At 39.7% G+C, this 23,968-nt stretch overlaps 1 protein-coding gene across 4 annotated transcripts in view; it reads left to right on the forward strand.

Moving 5' to 3' along the window:
* FNDC3B (fibronectin type III domain containing 3B) overlaps positions 1–23,968 on the forward strand; it is a 338,844-nt gene that overhangs the window by 248,272 nt on the left and 66,604 nt on the right. For all 4 annotated transcript variants that reach the window (XM_036930882.2, XM_036930884.2, XM_057499990.1 and 1 more), the window contains exons 9-11: positions 4,455–4,514; positions 12,228–12,366; positions 15,350–15,403. In XM_036930882.2, the coding sequence (XP_036786777.2) occupies positions 4,455–4,514; positions 12,228–12,366; positions 15,350–15,403 (253 nt within the window). The remainder of the gene's footprint in view (positions 1–4,454; positions 4,515–12,227; positions 12,367–15,349; positions 15,404–23,968) is intronic.

Raw genomic sequence — 23,968 nt, forward strand, 5'->3', positions numbered from 1 at the left:
TGACTATATTCCTTATGCTATACATTACATCCCGGTTACTTATTTATTTTACCATTGGAAGTCTGTCTTTTTTTTTTTTTTTTTTTTTTTTTTTTGTTAGGGCATCTCTCATATTTATTGATCAAATGGTTGTTAACGACAAAATTCTGTATAGGGGAGTCAGTGCTCAATGCACAATCATTAATCCACCCCAAGCCTAATTTTCGTCAGTCTCCAATCTTCTGAGGCATAACAAACAAGTTCTTACATGTAGAACAAATTCTTACCTAATGAATAAGTTACATAGTGAACAGTACAAGGGCAGTCATCACAGAAACTTTCGGTTTTGCTCATGCATTATGAACTCTAAACAGTTCAAATATGAATACTCATTTCGTTTTTATACTTGATTTATATGTGGATACCACATTTCTCTCTTTATTATTATTATTTTTAATAAAATGCTGAAGTGGTAGGTAGATACAAGATAAAGGTAGAAAACATAGTTTAGTGTTGTAAGAGAGCAAATGTAGATGATCAGGTGTGTGCCTGTAGACTATGTGTTAATCCAAGCTAGACAAGGGCAATAAAACATCCACGTATGCAGAAGATTTCTCTCAGAACGGGGGGGTGAGGTTCTAAGCCTCACCTCTGTTGATCCCCAATTTCTCACCTGATGGCCCCCCTGCGACTGTGCCTGTCTTAGGTTGTTCCTCCCTTGAGGAATCTTACCCGTCTCTGGCTAACCAGTCATCTTCCGGGGCCATACAGGGAAATGTGAAGTTGGTAAGTGAGAGGGAAGCCTTATTGTTTGAAAAGGTTAGCTTTTTACTTCTTTGCATATTTATGCCCTGTGGCTTCTATGCCCAGCATTTGTCTTGAGGTATCTTTACCACTTGGAGGAGTTATGATACTCGGTAAATTTGATATGAGGCACGAATTCTATTTAAGGGTTGTAATTAGGAAGGATGAAGAAAAGCTATAGAAGTAGCAGGCGGAAGAAAACATGGGAAGATTGATTATTTCTTTGACAAATCTTCTTGTAGAGTAACTTCAGCATGTATAGGTTTTAAGCTACTACTTAAATTGCGCACACACATTAACATAATAGTTACATAACCAAAGCATATCTGTAATTACCAGCCATCTCCAGTGAAACCAAGAAAACCATTAAGGCACCTTAGGCATTTGTGAAAACTTATCTATGATATGGTGGATATTGTCCAACTGAACTTGAACAGTCTGAGAGAAATCAGACAAATTAAAACAACCCATTCCTGGGGACTGTTCACATGCCATATGTTCTTTTAACAGTAAATAGTCTGTAGTTGTAAGAGTTTGGAGTGCTACAATTTGCACTTCTCCAAATTCTAGGTTGAGTTCCAACAGTATAGATCCAGTCAAATTTGTTGTTTTACTGTATGCACAGGCCAGCTTAGATATCTCCTTCCTCATTCCCATGGCAAGTCCAGGAACTGGTGGGATGAGTGCATCTACAGCTGTAGCAGTGCGTGGATCTTTGTTGGGGTTTTTTGATGATCATCTTCTGGCATGAGTCTTCCAGAGAGTGCAGATGTTGGAAGTTCTTTTTCATATCGTATCTTAGTTCATTTTCAGGGTAGCCCAATTAGGCTTTGATCCTCTGTATAAACACAAACAGACCCTTTGCCTACACTTTTATATGCCCTTTATACCCTTGTGTAGATCTTGTTGGAGGTTACCACACAGGAACTGCCCTTTTTTTTTTTTCTTTTTTTGCTTTGTTTTTGGTATCACTAATCTACACTTACATGACGAATATTATGTTTACTAGGCTCTCCCCTATACCAGGTCTCCCCTATAAACCCCTTTACAGTCACTGTCCAGCATAGCAAAATGTTGTAGAATCACTACTTGCCTTCTCTGTGTTGTACAGCCCTCCCTTTTCTCCTACCCCCCCATGCATGGTAATCTTAATACCCCCCTGCTTCTCCCCCCCTTATCCCTCCCTACCCACCCATCCTCCCCAGTCCCTTTCCCTTTGGTACCTGTTAGTCCATTCTTGAGTTCTGTGATTCTGGTGCTGTTTTGTTCCTTCAGTTTTTCCTTTGTTCTTATATTCCACAGATAAGTGAAATCATTTGGTATTTCTCTTTCTCCGCTTGGCTTGTTTCACTGAGCATAATACCCTCCAGCTCCATCCATGTTGCTGCAAATGATTGGATTTGCCCTTTTCTTATGGCTGAGTAGTATTCCATTGTGTATATGTACCACATCTTCTTTATCCATTCATCTATTGATGGACATTTAGGTTGCTTCCAATTCTTGGCTATTGTAAATAGTGCTGCAATAAACATAGGGGTGCATCTGTCTTTCTCAAACTTGATTGCTGCGTTCTTAGGGTAAATTCCTAGGAGTGGAATTCCTGGGTCAAATGGTAAGTCTGTTTTGAGCATTTTGCTGTACCTCCATACTGCTTTCCACAATGGTTGAACTAACTTACATTCCCACCAGCAGTGTAGGAGGGTTCCCCTTTCTCCACAGCTTCTCCAACATTTGTTGTTGTTTGTCTTTTGGATGGCAGCCATCCTTACTGGTGTGAGGTGATACCTCATTGTAGTTTTAATTTGCATTTCTCTGATAATTAGCGATGTGGAGCATCTTTTCATGTGTCTGTTGGCCATCTGTATTTCTTTTTTGGAGAACTGTCTGTTCAGTTCCTCTGCCCATTTTTTAATTGGGTTATTTGTTTTTTGTTTGTTGATCCAGTCTTGTTTTTTTTTAATTTTATAATATTCTTCTTCCATTTGACCCCACTTATCCTCTAGAATAGTTTTCTAGCCTGTAGTAAAGATTAAAGCATTTCATTCTGAGGCTTTCTTAAATGGTCGGAAATGTAGCACACGGCAAACGATTGGCCCCCTGTACTTATGGACTCCTGGATATTAACCATTCTAATGATTTATAGCTGTGTCTAATGTGATTTTTTAAAAAATTCTAGGCAGGAGCTGCTGCCTCAAGTTGCTCAGAGGGGCCAGGCAGGTAACAGAAGTGAGAAGGGCGGAGGGCTGGGAGTGATGGGGGAGGCGCACTCCTGTCTTCCTCCGAAGGCAGAGGCTTCCACTCACCTCACATAGGTTGTTGCTGCCTTAATGTGAGCCTAGATTTGCTTGTTGGATTTTTTTTTTTTCCCCAAGAAATGCTGTAAACTAAATATTCATGTAATCTTTTGTAACGTTAACGTAATTTAGTAAATTCAAAAACCTAAATACAGTGCAGGTCAAACCACATAGCCATAGGCAAGTTGTGGATGTTGACCTCCAGTTTGCAACTTTAAAAAAGTATTTTTTTTTAAGAACTTCAAACTTACAGAATGTTGCAAAAATAAAGAGATCAAGGAATATGTGTATACCCTTTACCTAGATTCACCTATTAACTCTCGACCCTATTTGTTGTACTGTTTGAGTTATTCTCTCTCCCCGTTTTTCTCTCCTCTTAATCTATATTTTTTCCCCACTAATGTTATGTATTGTGGCTCTTTACCACTAAATGCTTCAGTAGATTTACTAAGAATAAGGATATTTTCTTAAGTAGCCATATTGTAGTTGCCAGCTTCATGAATTTATATTGATTGAATACTTTTGTATAATCCATAATCCATATATAGTTTTGTCAATTGATTAATATCTGCTAGAGGATTTTTCTTCCCCTCTAGGACAAGACCCTGTCTAGGGTCAGATATTGCAATTAGTTGTTATTTCTCTTACCTTTTACTTGGAACACTTCCACAGTATTTCTTTGTCTTTTATGATACTGACACTTTTGAAGATACCATCAAGTCCACACACAGTTCTCTTACCTCTCACCTTTGTGTATAATTTTTAATGGACTGTACCTAATTTCATGTTGTTTCCTCATGATTAATTTGAGGTTCAGTTGCAACTGCTGATCACATAAATGGTTTTATTTTATGTGAGAGGCTATTTATTGGTGTATATGTATATATACTTTCCAAAGGTTATATATATGGGAAATGTTTATTAATAATAATATGTGAGCGAAGCAGACTGAGAATTCTTCAAGGGAGTTGAGAAGTTGAAGTAGTTAGTGTTCCTTCCAAGGTGAGTCTGGAAGTTACCTTCAGTTGACAGCTGGTACAGTTATTTACACTTTTATCTATCAATTTAATTTGCTTGTTTACTCATTTGCTTGTTTACTTTTATGTAATTACTTTGAAGAAGTGATAAGACCTTTAGGGATTTTACTTTGAAGTTAAACTTGCTATTTTCCAGATCTAGGATGGCATCACTAAAAGGAATGTAGTTTTATAGTCTAGAAAGATAATAATACCAAAAGAAAGCTCATTTATGATTTGTGATGGAATCACACATAATGATTCTTGAGTCATTGTTGGTACATGACTATGACACCCAAATCCAAAACCTGTTTTACTTTTGAATCTAGTATTATTGACTAATAATGGTTTTTCTTTACAGTGGAGAAGAATTAGAATGTAACCTGAAAGATCTTAGACCAGCAACTGATTATCATGTAAGGTGAGTTAGGATACAAAAGCTGAACTATGTGGGAGAGTTCAGATTGCTAAAATAATTTAAGTTTTCAGTTAGCGGCACTGTCTAAATAAAAGCGTATTAGTGTCATGCCCTTGAGAGCATTGATGAGAGTGTGCACACAGAAGTGCTTCTGGAAGTAGAAAGGCAGATGATACACTGAGCAGAATTCAAAAATTATTTTTTTTAAGTAATTTCTATTTTATATAATATTATAAAATCTACTGACTGTGTGATTTTACATATATTTTCTCTCTAAAAAAACAACTGAACAGACAGTTCTCCAAAAAAGAAATCAGTTGTTTATTATAGGCCATATGGATACACTATGTTCAGCCCAAATGGCACAGTCCTTCCCATATTGCAAGAACACCTTTGAGCCTTAGAAGACTGTAGATTTTGTGATGCAGTTATCAAATTATTTCTGACAAGATTAACCCAGTTTGGTAAAACAATGAACTGTGTAGTCTGATATGTAGTCTAAAAATCTCTACTGTGGTCTTTCTGGAATCTCTACCACGTGACTCCTCTGAAAGCAGGGCTGGCAAACCTTAGGAAGAAACTCAGCCAACCACCGACCCACCACCGACCTGTAAAGAGGAAAGTATTACAGAAATTTTTACAGAGCTCATCTGATTATTTAAAGATAGATCCATACATCCATTTTTAAATATGCAGATTTCTGAATGTGGGCTATTACATTAAAAATTTTTAATTACATAAGATTTTATTTCATTTCATTCCAGAAATGTTGACCAGAAATTGTAATTTTATCTGACAGCATACACAACAAGTTATGTATGTGCATCTCATGATTGTATAAAATAATTGCAAGCATCAAGTACACATCTTTGACTATACTTTCCAAAGGTTAATTCACACTTCCTGTTCCTTTGTAGTTGATTCAAGGCAGGGTAGCCAAATAGAAAGAGCATGTATTACTTACCAGGAGCCTTGAATCCTAGTCAGGTTCTGTCATGAATTAACTGTATTAGCTTCAGTTCATCACATAGAATCTGTGCCACAATGTTCTTGGTAACAAAGTTAGGAAAGTAGGGATGTGTTCAGGTGTATCTTATTAGGTGCACGAGTATTTAAAAATAAGTTTGAGGCAATACATAAAAGAACAAGGTGTTTTATATTCCATCATAAAGTGTGCACATCTGCTTAGCTATTGAATTGTTTAGGTGAACTCTTGCAACCATCTCTTCCTGCTTAAAGGAGAACTTGGATTTTGAGTCAGTGAGCTTCAGCCCAAACTTACTGAACTTTGCATATAGTCTGTACAAATAAAAAGATTTGTATAATTTGTGAAGCTGAGATGATAATAGAAATGATTTAATCTATTTCTACATTAGTCATTGTTAACATGTTTCCTTTTTTCCCCTTTTAATAGTTTGTTACTGCTTTACTAAAGGTTTGCTTTATTAATTTCTTGCTCATTCATGAGCTGACAGTATGTTTTTTAAGAAATGTAAATGTCATAAAAAGTTGCCCTTTGTTTACCACCTTGTCTGTTTTTTCCCTTTTCTTTTTAGCCTCTTCTACAAAGGGTAAAGTTTGAGAACCACTTGCTCATCAATTCTTTTTACTGTCATGTCTTTTGAACACCTTCCACTTCTGGACAGATAAAAGGAACAACTAATGGATACCCAAAAAGGACTAGGCACATGAGGGTGGTTACCATCCAGAGGCCTTGGATCTAGACCCTCTCCTGACACATCTGGGACTCTATACTTACTTGTGACTTACATGACACATATCAGGTTAAGGCACCACCAACTATTGTTTGGTCTAGCTCTCTGCTTGCCAGAGAAAAAAAATTCTTGGTCATGATCTCTTGTAGTTACTTAAAAAAATTCCTAATAAATCATCTACCGTCCAAATTTTACTCTTTTGCCCTGCCTAGGCCACACAGTCCATATAGTTCATTCATTCTCTTTCCTTTTACAATTTTTCATTTTTCAAGCTAAAGAAGAATGTTAACACTTCCTAGTCTATTTGGATTTAGCTTCCTCTGCCTTGAATTGCTTTAGTGAGGCAACATGATACACAGTAGAGAGAGCTTGGAGTTTGGAGTCAATGGCTCCATCACTTCTAAGGATGTGTGCTTAGGCAAGCCATTTAAACCTCAATGGCCTTCTTTTCTCACTTAGAAAATGAGCATAATAATACCAGCCTCCAGAAGATGGTGTGATAGCAGTTGAAATATATGTGCAAATCTGCTGCTGCAAACCTGTAAAATGTACAAATGTTGTTTTGTTTTCCAAAGTTGTTACAGTGTTTCCACACTCTAAAAATAAAAAGGACTTCATGAGGCAGGTTCTTTGAACCTGTGTGTAGTCTGACTTTATCACTCACTGTTTTATTGGGATAAAGATTTATCATACTTGGCTTTGAAAAATAGGAGCAAAATCTCTTTTTACAATGCAGTTAACATTCTCAAAGTCTTAGTTCTAGGAATTTAAGCTTTTATCAAACACAGCAACCTCAAATATAATTTTAAATTTAATAATCACCTATAAGACCTCAAAAGGCTATGTGGAAGTAATTTCCTTAGAATACTTCCACAATAGAAGCAAAAAAAATTCCATTACTGTGCAGCTGCAAAGTGAGTGATTATATTCTTGCCATTTTTATTTATTTGTGCATTACCAATTTTGAAAATGTATCCCTAGAGGAAGTCCATAGAACCCAATGATGAAAACCAAGATATTTCTTTTAGCAGCACCAAACAGGCTACATGTGCCTTCCAGTTTTTAATATTGCATGAAGGCCTGCCTATAGAAGTCTCTGTTCAGTCACCCGGCAGTAGTATATACTTCAAATCATATACTGAAGTTTCATCTGGGGCTTCTTTCCTTACATTCTTAGTCGCTTTTGATTTTGCTACTCTGATTCCATCTCCTTCACTCTTGATTGTTCCATATCTTTATATAATTTTTTTTCTCATTTTGAACTTCTTCCTCCCTCATGTTAGTGAATATTGGCTCAGTTCACAAATAAGATATACAAACCTTTTGTTTTTTTTAAGTAGCAGCCTCTCAGTCATGGAGTCATGTCATTGAACTGTCTGGTGCTTGGCATCAGTTCCTGGCAAGAATAGTTCTTGAGTCTCTCTCACCATATCCTCTCTGATATTCATAATAATTTATTAAGAGACGAGTGGCATTCTTAAGACAGTACTACAGGTCATCTGTCTGTGACTGTTTAGATTGGCACTTGCTATTCTATTTAGGCCAAATTCTACATGGAAAATTGTATTTGAGACATTTCAGGTTTTAAAGCCTTTTTTCCTTCTCACTTTTTGCTATGAATTTTTGTGTGGCATTGCTACACGTCTGTTCAGCCATTATTTTTCACCTGGTAATTGAGCAAAGTAATGCTCCTCTATTATGTTGATTTGAAAATTTTATGTTTATCTTGGTTAGATTTTTATTAAAGTTATCACCTTTATACTTCTTATGTAGTTCTTACACAGATTGCCTTTTCTGATTTAATTTTGGTTGAATATTTAAAAGGAATCAATTTGTAATTGTCAAAGCATATTTATTCAGTGCTTCCCATATAGGATATTGTGTTACATATTGTCTGAAGCCATTAATACAAAGATCTTATGGCAGGGTTGGTGTGTGTATGTGTGTGTGTGTGTGATTGTATGTTGGAAGAGGAAGAAACAATCCAATACATATACAAAATACACATTAAATACATACAATTGTAACTTTTTAAGTTTACATACATAAACATTTATGTATATTCACTTGTTTATAAATATACAAAGAAAATTGCATTCCCTTTCTGTAGTTTTATAATTAGTAATACTTATATATATATATATAAAATCATAATCAATAATGACATTTAAATAACTATTTGACTGTGGGAGTACAGAGTTTGTATTTTTGTCAATGATAGGATAATCAGGAATTTGAGTTACAGAATGGATAGCAGTTTCATGATAAAATTTAAAGCAGTTTTCAGCCATTGGCATAAACAATTTGGCAGAGAAGTTGCCCAGCTATGATATCATATAATAACATTTCCCAGAAAAATTATATATGAAACATTTCCAAAATTCTGATTGACTGGCTCAGTGCAGTTATGAAATAGGTGTCATTGACCAGCAATTGTTGGAGGGTTGGAGTATGTTTCAGATGTGCTGGAGCAAGTTGGAGGCAAATTTCTGAAATTCTGAGAGCACCTGTTTCATAAGCTTTAGTATTTAAACTGAAACAAATGTAAAAACCCAATACAAGATTAATTGTATCATTAGAAAAATACTCTTCACTGGGATAAGTTCTGAACACTAAGGATAACTGAACTGTTTGCTGATTTTATTTAACCTAAGAAACTGATCCTACTCCACAGATCCTCCTATCACATGATGATATTTAGAGAAAACACTTCACCATCATGTGAAAAATATTATTGCAGCATTCTTGAAAACATAGCATCATTTCCAGAGACTTTTCTGTAAGTTACGGATAAAAACAACTGGCTGTTATTACAGTTAGTTGCTATCTGTTTACTGAACAATTTTAATTGACAGATGTAATCATGAAATACTTAGATACCATGTCAAGTTTCTGTTACTGTATGCAGCCCATTTATATAATGAATACACATGAATAAATTTGTATCATAAAATGAATCTTGTTTCCATTTTGGACAGACTTTTTCAAGTGCAAACCATTGACTCCTAAATTTAAATAAACTAAAACATTCTTTCAGTTTAAAGACAAGGAAAATAACTCCTTGGGGCCCATACAACTCTCCATCTTCAAACACCTAAAATGTTTGCTTCTGTCCTCGGGTTCTTTTATTCCTACTGCCGTCTTCCCACCCTGCCTGCAGGAAACCCCATCACTCAGGTCTCTCTAGCCTTAGTCAGTATGGATTGGTGACTCTGAGAGTCTCGTTAAAGAGAAGAACAAGCCTGACTGAACCCAGGCCTTGCCGGATAACTAAATGCAGTCTGCTGGTTCTTGTGGGCCCCCTCCCTGCCTCTCTGCCTCTGCTCTGTTACCCACATTGATTTTTGCCAACTGTTCTTTTGTGAACATTTATGGCCTGGTCTACCTGAGCATAAATACCTAGTGGTTGCAAAATGAGCTGTCTCCTGGCAACTTAAGTAGGTAAAGAGGACTGGGTAAAAGGAACTGAAGAGCAATCTCAGAGCCAGAAGCAGTAGTGAATGGTGAGGGCATTAACCAGTCCATCCCCAGGGGGAGCTGCTCCCAGCTTTATGAGATTGCCATCAGGTACCCATAGAGCTTGGTGTTGCTGGAACTGGTAGTTTTTAAGAGAAGCCAGAGGTTCATTTTTTTTTAAATGAGAGAGCTCCAGAGTTTTTTCAGCATTGGCCTAATTTTTAACTTTTTATTTCAGAAAATTTCAGATATAGTCAAAAGTAAACAGTACCTTGATACCTTCTCATATACCCATCACCCACCTTCTTTTCTCCTTGGTGCCCTCACCTGTCCCTTCTCTCCACAGTTATTTGGAAGTGAAGTCCAAACATCACATTATTTCACCTGTGAACCACATTACCATCATCACATGCCCACCCAAAATAAACAAAAATGATAAATTTCTTAATGTCTTTAAAACCCAGAGACTGTTTCCATTTCCTCAAAATGAAGGTTTTTAGTTTCTTATGATTGGAATTCAAACATGGTATGAATATTCTGTTTGACTGATATCTCTTAAATTTCTTTTACTCTGTAGGTTTTCCCTCCTCTTTTTTTCTCCCCTTGCAGTGTTTCTGTTGGAATAATTCTTTTTTCTCCTGTACAGTTTTCCTCAGTGTGTAGTTAGTCTGATTGCATCCCTATAGCATTGCTTAATATGTTCTGTGTTTCTTATAAAGTGGTAAAGAGGCTTGATCAGATACACATTCATTTTTTCCTAACAAGGATTTTATAGATGGTGGTGGACTTTCCTTACGAGTACATAATGTCTGCTTATCTCTTGTTGTGGTGATCATTGCCTGTGCCCTTTCATTCATAGGTGGCTGCAATATTTTAAGAAACTATATTCCTTCCCTCCCCCACCCCACACATATCTTGGGACAAATGCAACCCATGAGCCACCAGTTGGAGAACTCAACTATTCATGCTGGAACCCTGCCCATGTCCGGAATGTTCCATGATTCATTTTAAGTATCTTATTCCCAGTGAGCTTGTCCTGATACATAGAAATTATCTTGCCAGATCTATCATTCAGTTTTATATTATCATGTGCCTACTTACGGTGAATGCAAAAAGGAGCCTTTCTTTTATCAGGTTGGGGAAGAGCATTCTAACAATAAACAACAACCTTTGTTTGGATTAAATGTCATGGTATCTTTCCATAAGGCAAAGAAGTCAAATATCCAGTAAATGTGTATTTTACATTTTAGGATAGAAGTAAGCACATCTCTTAGTACTGCTGACTTGCGTGGTCTCTAAATTTTTTGTGATGGACTTTGAGGAGAAAGGACTTTGCAAATCACATGTCTAATTAGGTCCTATTTCCCATAATGTTGCTATCTTTAGCTGTTGTGTGTGTTCATTGGGTAGAGTGAGGGGAAATGGATTGTGGGTGTAAGGGAAACGTATTGCAGGATGAGTAAGGACAGTAGGCAATACAGTGTAGCAGTTGGATTTACAAACTGAGTATAACATAGTTGATCCAAATTTCTAGCTGGTTAGTTTTGGGAAATTTACTTCATCTCTCTAGTCTGAGTTTTCTTCCATCTTTAATGGGACCTCATAAAGGGTTTTACAAGAATTAAGGGCTTGATGTACTTACCAACTCTGAACGACTTAATCCTTTCATCTTTTTTAGGCAGTGAAGGTTTCTTTATTGTCTTTAGAAGAGTTTGCTTCGAAATATTTTTTTAAAAATGGAAAAGTACAAGGAAAGATGATAAAATCAACATAATCCTATTTTATGCTATTTGAAAGAAGTGTAGTATCATAATAGCACATTATGTGCTTTTTCTTCACAGCTTCTCTGGAGAAATCGGGCCCATATGTTCAGTGTTAAGCGAAGCATCTTAACGTGCAGAATGCATGTTTTTAATCTTGGTGCCAGGTGTAAGAGTTAAATGTTCACATGGGTAAACTGTACCTGAGCATTGTTTCTGTTGAATTAACGATGAACTTGACAGTGGCAAGTGTATTTCTATGTGTGAAACATCCATATCTCTACCTAAATATATAAACATTTCAGGGATGATATCTACCCTGTTGTTTGTACCTGTCTGTCTCTCCAGTTTTGGACTTATACTATGTCCTGTTCCCTTTTCACCCAGCCCTTAACTCTACTGTTAGCCTTTTTCCAGACAAAGTCAACCAGAGAGTGGCATAGTTTTTAGAATATATATTTGGAGACCATTTTGGGGATCAGGGATATTTTCTTATTAAGCATATTCTTTTCCAGTCAGTGCACCTTGCCTGTCTTAAATGGGGCTGGGTGGTTTTGACAGTTCTTAGCAGGGGAAAGAACACATCCCTGCTGCGATAATTGTCCCCTGAAAATGCTGACCATAGTTTTAGGTCAGGACAAGACCAGTAGATAGGAACAAGAGCCATGGTGTGTACCACATAAGAAGTTTGGGGCCTATACGGAAAGCCCTGGGGCAAAGCTGAGATCAAAACCCTGGTCTTCTTTGATGGGCCACTGCCACTGACTGTGTTCATCTGTTTTCAGGGTCTATGCCATGTACAATTCCGTAAAGGGATCCTGCTCCGAGCCAGTTAGCTTCACCACCCACAGCTGCGCACCCGAGTGTCCCTTCCCACCTAAGCTGGCGCACAGGAGCAAAAGTTCACTAACCTTGCAATGGAAGGTGGGTAGCTCAAAGTGCAAGGAGTAGTCTGAAGCTGTAGCCACTTGAAACGTTTATTTAGCACTATACCAGTTTGGTGATGGTGTTTGGTGTTCTACCTAGTAGCTCTGTGAAACAAATAATCATGTTATCAAAGGTTGCCATGTCTGTAAAAACTGGGCAGAGGGGTGGGAGAGGGAACTACAAGATCAAGATTTAGCTCTTTTTGCAAGGTATTTGGTAAATCTAGTATCATGAGCAATACCTTGTAATTACTTTAAGATACCTAGATTTCATCACTTTCTAATGGTTTAATTCATTTCAACAAACACTTGAGGACTTTAGTAAAAAGTTTTGTGAAGAAAGCACATTTATGGCTCCATTGGCTTTTTTCAGTGTTGACTCTGAAATGTGTAATGTTTAAAACTGCCTAGAAAGTTGAGTGTTCTAAGCTACATTAAGACTTCATTAATTTTTACTAATTAATCCTTAGGTCAGTTAGGATTACTAATTATTTTAAAGTCTGAATTATACAGTAGTTTTCATGAAATACAATTTACTGACTGTAAATAACTCTCGCCAAAGAGAGGTCCTTAAGGTTTATCATGAGCTTATTTTAATCATAGTTGTATGTTTACAAGAAAATAGTAGATTATTTTATCAGTCTCTTGGTAATTATTTCTATATGTTTACATTTTAAATAGTTTAAAATGTAAAATTTGTAGAGGTAGAGATAATAAAGATTTAGGGTGTTCAGGGAGAACACTGATGTGTGAAAGAAATAAGATGGCTAGGGAGATCCACTACTGGTTAAGAAATATTTTGTCCTGTTGTTCCTAGACCAGAAGGCTACATCTGCCTAGGGAGTTGATAAAAGCAATTGAGAGTAGTAGTTAGTGCAGACCATGGGTTTCTATAGGCCCCTGTCATGTGGGCAGCTGTAATCTCAGGGCCATTGGCCAACTTTCAGGTGTGTTGTTTGGACAAAGGCAAAGTTTAAACTGGCTTAGAATCTGAACTATTTTATTTTCCTTCCTGGCTTCCAGGGATAATCCAGGTCAGTGATTCCCTACCTTTTCAGAGTTTTAACACCCAACTGGCATTGCTGTTGAACTCCTTGGAACATATATATCCATTTTAAAATGTGTTTCTATATTTCCATGTAAATATGTCTTAAGGAAAGAATTAAAATCCATTTTGTTTGGAAAATACGAGAAATCTTAATATTACCAGAGGGACCCCGGGGTCTTATAAACCTAAAGTTGGGAATCACTGATACATACTCTGCTTAAAACCTGGATGAAATTCAGGTCTTAGGCAGAACAGCCACTTCAGGGAAAGTTTTCTTATTAGGAAGAAAATGTGTCATTTTTCTTCTCTCTTTATTTAATTGTAGATCAGAAACATACTCTTGTTCCATTCCATCAGGTACAGACTTGAAAGTTCTGGATGCAGTTCAGTTTTCATTTAAATGTCCTTAGGAGAGATTTCCTGATCCCAGTTCTCCAGCTGTCCACAAAGACACAGAGGGCCCGAGATCTAACAGCCAGCCTTGTTTTGTCAGTCAGCGGCAGGAGATAGGGCTCTCCAAACACTGCAGTCAGTGTGCCCACCCTTGAGGTTAGGGACTCAGTGGGGCAGGATATCATAGAGGAAACTACTTATGATTTCTCTAGAGGAATTTATAAGCATCGTAAATATAGTTCTGTTTTTAGAGAGTCTCATCTAAAACTTTGAGTTTGTTAATTTAGAACTTTAAAAGCATTCCTAGCCTGACTCACAAATTGAGGCCACAGAAGCCTGAAGTCACAGTTCAGAGGAACATAGAGTGCTTACCTGGAATCTGGGTTTGGGCCTCAGATTATATGACTCAGAAGAGGAAGGAAGGAATGGAGAGGAAGAAGAGTTTCTTTATTAATTTAACTAATATTTACTGAGTCCCTGTTGATGTTTTATTATTAACAATAATAAAGTAACTGCTGTTGTTTACTAAGTGCTTCCTATAAAATTAGGTAGTTTAGTAGGTGATTTACATATATTCTCCTATTTACTTATCACGTCCATCCATTCTTGGAACAAGAAATTAAACATTAATGTTAAGCAACTAACATCAGACCACACGTGACAAACAGCCAAGCTGGGCTTCAGTGCAGCTCCGGTGACCCAGCTGCCTTTTGCCCTAGGGGCAGGACACCACAGTTCGTGGGGCTCCTGCGCCTTCCAGGAGCCAGGCTCAGGCGCGGTTGTGCAATGCCAGTCGTCTCTCCCCACCTGCGGCCTCAGTGCTGTGGAGGACCCTGCGGCAGCGCCCCCTTCTGGCAGGTCTAACCCTGCAAAGCGCCCTTTGCTCCAAAGGTCTTCGCTCCCCTTCCCGTCGTCCTGTTTCCTCTGGATAGCAGAGCTCAGGCATGCTTTTCAGAGGAAAGCAAATAATGAAACCTCTTTTTGCTAACATGTGAAGGGCCTTACTGCCCTTGATAATCTCTCCAGGGGAACCCATGTTTCCACATTTAAAGAAAAGGGGGATATCCTAATGCCACAAAAGGCTTTCTAACCTTAAGCACTTAAAAAAAAAAACTGTATGTGAGAACTTATAAAAATAAAGACTCTTGACTCTGACCCTGACAGGGTCAACTTTACCCCGCCAGACCCCAAGCAGTGCCTGTATTTCTCAGATGCCTTTTTTCTCCCTGTGCTCTTAAAGTGCCTCTTAAAAGTTTTTATCTCCAAGGGAAGTAGGGCATCATGTGGGTAGAGGTGGTGGGAAGACAGGTTTAGCTATTTGTGGGTATGATTTATTAATAGTGGGGGCTCTGTCTATGGTTGATTTGTGTTCAGATTGGTTTATGTTTGACCAAAGAAATACTTTGGTTATTCCTCTAGGGGGAGAGAGAGCACAGGACTAGGATAGACATTGTATTCTAACCAGGTGGATAGCTCTTAGTTTTGTTTGTGAATAACTTTCTCTAATCTGGTTTTATTGTTTGTTTGATTTTTTTTTTAGGCACCAATTGACAATGGTTCAAAAATCACCAACTACCTTTTAGAATGGGATGAGGTGAGCATATTTTCATATTCATCCATCTGAAACACCAGTTCAAAAACAAAATGGCTGAACAAATACCATTTTATTCTCTTTTAAGCTGTGGTAAACACACGGATAAAAGAATGTAAGTAGATAAAAATTTAAACCAATAGTTATTGACTGTGGGAAATGAATATGAGCTAAAGTAGTATATAAGTTACACATTAAAATATATTTTCTCAGATTATTTGAAAAAAAAATGCTCCTGAAAGAAAAGACAGACTCTTAATCCATTTTGGAGTCCCTAGCATCTAGCTAGCCATTAATTAGTCTTAAGAATTGACTGCTTTGTGATGTTGACGGCCCAGGGTCAGGCCAGGTAGATGGGTTTTGATAAGGTAAACCACACTGAGGCTTGCACAGCATGCCTGTTCCTTCCTTTTGAGTCTGTGAGTGCTCTTTGGTGTTGCACTGTTGGATACTGTCTGTAGGCTAGTGCAGCAGGGCCTGGAGGTCTTCCTCGTCTTCGTATGAGCACCCTGTGGGTCAGACAGCCTGTAGCAGGTGCTCCCTTTGCTGTGCTGCTCCAGAGGCTCTCGGGTGGTGTCCATGGTGAGGTCTGCTTATTCTTGAGGCCAGCCACTCTGTGCTGAGTGGTGACCCGGCACATTTCTGGCCTTGCAAATGTTTTAACATTACACACAGACTCTCAGGCAGGAAACACTGAATGCAGAAGCCTTACTTTTTGTAAAAAGCAACTGTGCTTTTTGTTCCTGGAAATCTTAATTCTATTCATTCATTTACCCTGGCTTTATTCTTTCTGTGACTGACTAAACAGACTAAGGACTTTAAGAATAAGAAGTGGAGAATTTGGGGAGAAATACAAGTTAACTGGTCTTTTGTGGCTTAAATTTAGGGGGATTCGAAGATTCAGAACACAGGCTTAAGCAAAAAGTAACTTGTCGAGTTTAGAAAAAATGTTTTAACCAAATGTAGAGTGAAATTCTCATGATGAAATTTTGATGTGAAAAAGGGGCCCTTCGTCACTTTCTGCAGAAGCATATTTTCCCATCTGGGTTGCATATGAACAGTTAAGAGTTCCAAGTTACCAAAGACAATGATCTGTTGTTCTTAGGATCCTTGTGAATGGTTTCTGTGTACAGATTGGTGGAATCTCAGACTTAACCAGTATATTTTACAGATTAGGTGGATTTTATCTTAGGGTGGTTTGATTAGAAAGTGAAACCACCCCTGTGACCCCTGAGGAAAGAGATTTTTATAGACAGTCAAGAAATTTGGAAAGGAACCTAGCTGACCCGTGAGCACATAATAACATCTTCCCATCTTCTCGTCCTCTGTCATAATGATGAGTGAGAGTTGAATGAGAATCTGTTTGTAAATGTTTTGGGTTGTTGCACTACCTGATGTTTTTCCTCATACCTGAGGATTTATATCAAGATAGAATTTATCAGTAAAGAGAAGGCTTTTGTTCATTTCAGCTATACTCTCAGGGCACAAAGAGAGTGTGTGTGCAATGTGCGTGTGAGTGTGTCTTTTTGCTGCTTCTCTGCCTTGGACGGTGGCCTTGTAAGTTAAATAAGGTCAGAGAAGTTGAGTACTTGAGTGGGAAACCTCCAAGGAAAAGCCAGGTGCTGCAGGAAATGATAACAGTGACTCAGTTGTTGGCCTCCTTCCCTTTGAGTTTGAATTGAAAGCATCCAGCCTGCTGCTGGCAGGAAATACACCACAGCCTCACATGTAGCCGAGAAGCTGTGCTTGATGAGCACTTACCATCAAGAGGACCCCTATAGACAAACAATCACAAATGTTAAATTGTTTGTTTCTGGCCTTCCCTGCCTTTCCTTCCCTGCTTTGTCTCCTTTCCTCTTTTTTCCTTTTAATCCTTCTGCCTTTCCCTTTCTCTTTCTTTTCTCTCCCACCTTCTAATTCCCGCTGGCGTTGGCTCTGTTGAACTTTATAGGAGATTCCAGGTTCATTGACTCTCCCTTACTATGGGCCTTTTGCCAACGCAGGAATCCTTCCGTGGTCTGTGGCTTACTATTCACCTCCTAGAAAACCTTCTGGACCCCAAACTCTGAGAAGTGCTCCCTGGTCTTTAGGTACAGTGAGTGAGCTCTGTGGAGCAGAGGAGAGTTGAAAGAACACCAAGATTAGGATACGTGGGTTCTGTTCCAGGTTTTATAGGGACAGCTTGGCCTCTCAGGTCCTCAGTTTGCCCGTCGGCTTGCATGCATTTACGTCATGATGCTGTCGCACAGCTGGTTATTTAGGATTTTCCCTTCAGATAAGAATATTTTAGGATCCTTTTCACCATTGCTTGCCCTATTCATTAATTAATTATTTAAGCTTTTATGGAGCATACCCCTCAGTGCCTCAACACTGCTGTCCCCTAAGGGATCTGTGACATAGGAAAGATAATGTCCTTATACTGATAGCTGAGAAAACTAGAGTAATTCTCTCCTCTTGCACTTTTGCACAGACATAAATATAACAAACTTAGTGATATGCTTCTCAAATTTTTCTACTCAGTAGCTTCTTTGCTTATGTTATACCTCCCTGCTTTCCATCCCCTTAAAAAGATTAAAAAATGGTGCCATGGGGTTTTCTGGCACTGAGAGTACAAGCAACAGTAACCAGCTCATTGCTGCCCACTCTATCATTTCAGAAGTCAAGTTTCTGACACAACAGTTGTTAGTCTGTGGTTCTAAACTTGGAGCTGGATGGGGGAATCGGCAGCCCTGGTGGGGGCAGCTCACGTGGGTTGGTTTTCTCATCTTGCATTCCCATGCTTACTCAGGCTTTGGCTTCAAGGAAGAAAAGTCAAATGCACAGAGAAGAACAACATCTGACCTGCAGGAAGTGTGAGCATGTGAGGCTCTGGCCATCTTTCTGAAATGATCCGCTGGTAGTTTCTGGAGCCAGGTGCACCTGGTCCGAAGGACCATTTCCAGACAACACCAGTGGAGTGTGGGGAGCAGGAGAATGGCAGATGGGAGACAGGAGAATGAGCAGGGGCATTTTGTAGTCATTCCCCTACACACCTAGCCCTCTCCATAGCCAGAGCTCTCTTCTCATAAGACATCTGTCCCAACAGCCATACACCCAGTCTCTGTCATTCAGGGGGCCATAGAAACAAACAGAGGGCTGAAAGGTACGGTGAATGGAGGAGGGAGATGGGTACCAACTCAGAGTCCCAAAGAAGGTTGTGTTCAGAAGTAGCACCCTGCCTCGTTTCTGGTCTGACACCTGGTCTGAGAATCACAGCTTGGGGTGAGATGGCCCCATCTGTGTATATGCTACAAATATCATATTGTCATGATAGTATAACAGCACTTTTTTGAGTACCCAGGATACTTTATTCTTCTAATTTTTAATCACCTTCTAGTAACACAATTACATACTATAAAATTTTGAAAGGGCTGGTAAAAATAAATGAATGGGCAGTGAAGCATCTTAGAAGACCATCATGAATGAGATAGCAGTAAGAGAGATACCAGTGAGAACCTGGCCTTTATTTCTTCTAGGACAGGGAATGCTATGCTGAGTTGGCCTTGGAAAGAGTCCCTGTAATCAGTAGCTAACTGCCTGCTGGTCTCTGAAGGCAGGTGTGGCCCTAATGGGTCTCCTAAACTCATTGTCATTAATGTTACATTCCTGTTCCATAGAATTCACTTGGAAATTATTCTGTAATAGTTCTGCAAGAGGACTAAATGTCCACTTTTCTCTATTAATAATTGTAACTAGACAGTCCCTTAATTTTTAAATCAACGTGGGGTGTCACTGACTGAGATGGTAATGAGCAACTAAAAATGGAGCACACAGGTGTCACTGGCTTTTCAGCTCTGGCCATCAGTTTTGATTTTCTCCTGAAACAGCTCAGTTTTCGTACCTTGGAAGGACGTGGCTTCTCCTGGTCAGGGGCCCCTTGGTGTGGTGACTCAGCTGAATTGTAGCATTTAGAGCCTTGGGGCCAGAGAACTGGCCCTGCACGTTCGTAGATCTTCAGCATGGCATCCTCCTCCAGGAGACTCCCTGGCAGAGAAGCAGAGGGCCATTTTCAAGGCAGTTTTTTATTTGACTATTGGATGAGTTGTCATTACACTTTTAATGCCTTCTGATAGTTGTGTGCCCCCGCCCCCCATGTTTACATTCTAATATATACAACAGACAGAAAGCTGGCAGGAGTAGGTCCAAAGCCTCGTGAGGGTGTCTTTCTTTTTTTTTTTTAATTATCATTTTTTTATTTTGGTATCATTAATCTACAATTACATGAAGAACATTATGTTTACTAGACTCCCCCCTTCACCAAGTCCCCCCCATATACCCCATTACAGTCACTGTCCATCAGTGTAGTAAGATGTTGTAGAATCACTACTTGTCTTCTCTGTGTTGCACAGCCCTCCCCGTGCCCCCCCCACATACTATACATGCTAATCTTAATGCCCCCTTTCTTTTTCCCCGCCCTTGTCCCTCCCTTCCCACCCAGCCTCCCCAGTGAAGGTGTCTTTCTTAAGCTAGATTTGCATATTATGACTAGTGCTGACTTAAAAAAGGAAAAAACCTTCCTCTTCTATGAATTGAGTTTTTAGTTTAATCCAGAATCATGAAAAGGAGAAAAGTTTATTTCTAACAGCAAAAAATGCTTCAATGCTTGATTTCTCAAGGTGGAGGTTCTTTCCCACAGTGGAGAGGAATTAGACCTCAGGTAGGTGGAAGAGGGCCCAAATCTCCTATGTCACCAAGATGGTCCCATGGACCTGCTCTTACCCCCTCCTAGGGCACCTTCTGTGCTAAATTGGCTCCTCCTCTTGCTTCTGTGGCTGATGGCACAGAGGTATCTAGAGGTGAAAGTTTTTCTCCAACAGAAGCGAAGAGGAAAGGATTGAGGATGTAGAGGCCTCTGGGATAGGAAAGGGTTTTCGCCTCCCTAAAAAAAAAAATTAGGAACCTTTGGATTGAGTTTCACATAAATGTTCACCTAGGCTGTTTTAAGGGATGGTGATAGGGCCTTTTCATTGAAAATGTGAGTGAAAGGGCAAACTTCACAATCAAATAGGGACTTCCTTTTACATTTTAGGAAACATAAGTTCTGTACAGGAGGAATTTGTGGAAACTACTTGTTATAAGTTCTGCTGTCAGGGGTTTAAGTTGTGCCACGTGGAAGTACTGGCTGGTGCTTATTGCTGATCGGCCCTCAGGAGATGCAGGCCTCCTGAGAGCTTTCTGAGAACATGCAGCAAGAATGCATATGGGGGCTGTGTACCACTGACATACTGTTCACCTGAAGACACCTGGATTAACAGTCTGTACTTGTCTCTAACTAGTCAACCAAGTCATTTAACCCCTGAGCCTCAGCTTCTCCACTGAAAAACAGTGTTAGTCAGCTCACAGGTGGGTGAACGTTGAACGAGGTAACTTGGGCAATAGTAGATTTAGTGTAATGATTACTTCATGTCTCCTAAGCTCATGTGAAGTTCCGGGGTAGAAAAGGTTAACAATAACAAGGATTTTATGGAAGGAATATGACATTCTTCTGGTAGGAGCTTAAAGAGGAGCCCTGAGGATAGTGTCTGTGGTTTGAAATAAACAAACACGGATGTCAATGCTATATTTAGATGTTAATTTGCCATTAGCTTCGCTTCCGGACGTGACATTTAGGGAACATATGAAAGACCCAGAAAAACAGCTTTGTGGGAATGTAACTTGTGGAGTCCCCAAGAACCTTTCTCACGTGTGACTCAGCTAGCCCAAGAAGGAATTTCACATCTGGCTTCCCTGGTGACTAATGAGCCAACACAGATGTAAGACACAGTGGCCTAAGAATGGAATAAATAACCACAGATATCAAGGCAAGTATAATTTGAAATAGAACAGGAAAGGCAAGCAGCAAGGAGAGCCCATAAACCCTGGGGAACCATTAGCAAGCCAGCCCATGCTCAGCGGTCCTGTTGCAGGTTCCTCCTGGAATGGGGGGCAAGCCCCAGATTGCCACTGCTAGGACATCCCGTTCAGGAGAAGCTAACTCAGCTCAGTGGGAGTTGAGTTGGCCCCATAGGAAGTACTTGGAAACTGCTTTATGACTGCTTTATTAATCAGATTCTTGTTTAGCTTAGGTGGTGTTGAGTAGGGAGTATTAGTGATCTTTCAGAATGCTTCTTGGCATGAGTGAATTTACACATGGCTTTTTGGTTAGACAGTGACTGTCCTTGGAGGGTACTGGAGCTTCAGCAGGCGGAAAGCCTGCTGCCCACAGAAGGGATGAGGAGGGTCTCCCCGAGAAGGTGGTTGATGCTTTCTCCGAGGGCCAGGCCATGCTGCCTTAGGCTACACAGTACGTCAGTCCAGTGGAGAAAGCCAGCAAAGCCACTTTCCATTCCCCGCCCCTCACCAGTGCCTGGCCAAAAGGCAGGAGAAGATGCCACTTGCCCAGGCCTGCATGCTCTGTGGTCATTGCCAGGGAATGCCCTCATGGAGACTGGAGCGTGGGGTCCCACGTTCTTCATTTGGCACTCTGTCCATCAGAAACCATCTTCCACACAAGTGCCTCAGGCCAGATCAGTGACCTGGCCAAGTGGCAGTATGTCCCTTCCTACAGGCTTCACTGCTCTGTCTGAAGGTGATTTCAGAGCCAGGAGAATGGCTTACTAACTCAGAGAGGTCCAAAGGTACCGAAGACAGAGCTGAGTTAAAAGGAGTCATCTCTTTCTTAGGGGCCTCAGCCCTGGAGATCTGCGCACCTGAATCACACTCTCTCACTGCCTTTTGCTGTTTACCGTGTGTGGGTTGGGGTTATGATGTGTTTGGGGGAACTTGTGAGGAGCTTTCAACTGAGGCTAAATTACAAACACTGATCTGGTCTTTGGCACCTAATTTGTCAACTCATGTGTCTCCTGCTTGTTGGCTGCTAGCTGGCAGGGTGACCCCCTGGGGCGTTGGCCAGGTGGATGGATGGAGCCTGTGCATCCTTAGGTGCACTTGTAAGTAGTACAGGCAGCCTTTCTAACATGACCCCCTTGCTTCTTTCCCTTCCCTTCACTGGGACAGTCTTAGTGTACCAATCTAATCAAAGCAGTTCACATCAGATGAACCTCCATATTTGGAAGGATATATAGGACTATACTATTCGTTTGTTTTGTATCAGAGGACTTAGTGACCATCCTTGGCTATTTCAGGTTTGTAAGACTCTCCATTAATGAAAAAAAAACGAGTGTACCAGGGGATAAAATCTATGCAGTATTTCATTTAGTAACAGTCAGAATTGCAGAAATGAATGAGTGTTCTGGGGAAAAGATAGAGGCTTCATCACCTTTTCAGACCTATCCTACCCCCTTTTCTTACCTTTGAAAGTTCCTCTTTTCCAGAGTACTTGGTAAAGTGAAAAGGCATCACTGAGGGGAGAGTGAAGCTGGGCACAAGAAACTTTTGAATCCGCCCAGATGTAGAGTGTCCCCACCTCCCTATTTTGAACTGCTACTTATATATGGTTATGCTGAACACATACACACTGCTTTATTTCTCAAGCCAACATTTATCTTTGATGTTGTCTAGGGTCGGCCAGTGCTGGAACAACTTCTAAATATAGACGTACTAGCAGACTAAATCTTTGAGCCTGGCAGTAGTTCAGTTGGCCAGTGCAACATTTTTTTTTTTGATTTATTATTACCATTTCTGACAGGTTAAACTATGCTGTTACAGAGAGTGCCCAGCCTAGACTCACTCAGCCCATGTCTGGATCTAGCAGCCATGGGCCATGAGCACATGACAACTGGTCACCAAATTCATGTAACTTATTTGGCAAACTTAGTTATGAAACCTAGCAAGAGCAGCTGGGAAGGCAGTAGGCACAGCTGTGAAAGAACCTGGAAGAGATGGAGATCACTGAAAAGAGGCCTGGAGATCAAGAGAACATCAGGCACAGTACAAGTCACATGACCAAAGGGCGCCCATTCCCCGTGGATTCTAATGCCCTTGTGTTGGCCATGCTGATTTTCTTGTGCCTGGAATGCAGCTGTCATAAGAGGAACAGGAAGGGTCATTTCCAATCTATTAATTGGAAGGCAATTGCAAATGTCAGCCAACTTCATCTGTTAGTGCCAATATGGGGAATACCTGCTTCCAGGGAATTTGGAAATGTTAGCCAGAACAGCCACATTCCCCAGCCTACAAAGTTAGACCTGGCAGGAAGATATTGTTAATTGAATTACAGTGTGAGTCAGATACGTCGAGTTGGCCATAGATGTGTAAGTTCCTTAACAGGAACACAACCCATTTAGAAGATTCATCTTCCCAAGAACTGAGGGCAGGTTTATGAAGATACATAAGTGAAAAAAGAAGGAAAAATAACTTGAAAAAATGTTTTGTTTTCATTCTTTTAGTCACATGGTCTTACAAATTAAGTTACTTTTAAACATTTCTTAACTTTAAAAAATTGGTTGCCTTTTATGAAATTAATCAAACACTTTTTGTATACTTAGATACCAAATTTCAAATAGGCAGATCATCTGTGAACTGATTTCTCTGCTGGAACTTTATTTCATTATGTGTTTGCAAAGAGATACCCAAGAGAGGTGGGAACCT

This window comes from Manis pentadactyla, chromosome 1 (genome assembly GCF_030020395.1).
Source record: "Manis pentadactyla isolate mManPen7 chromosome 1, mManPen7.hap1, whole genome shotgun sequence".
Taxonomy (NCBI): Eukaryota; Metazoa; Chordata; class Mammalia; order Pholidota; family Manidae; genus Manis; species Manis pentadactyla.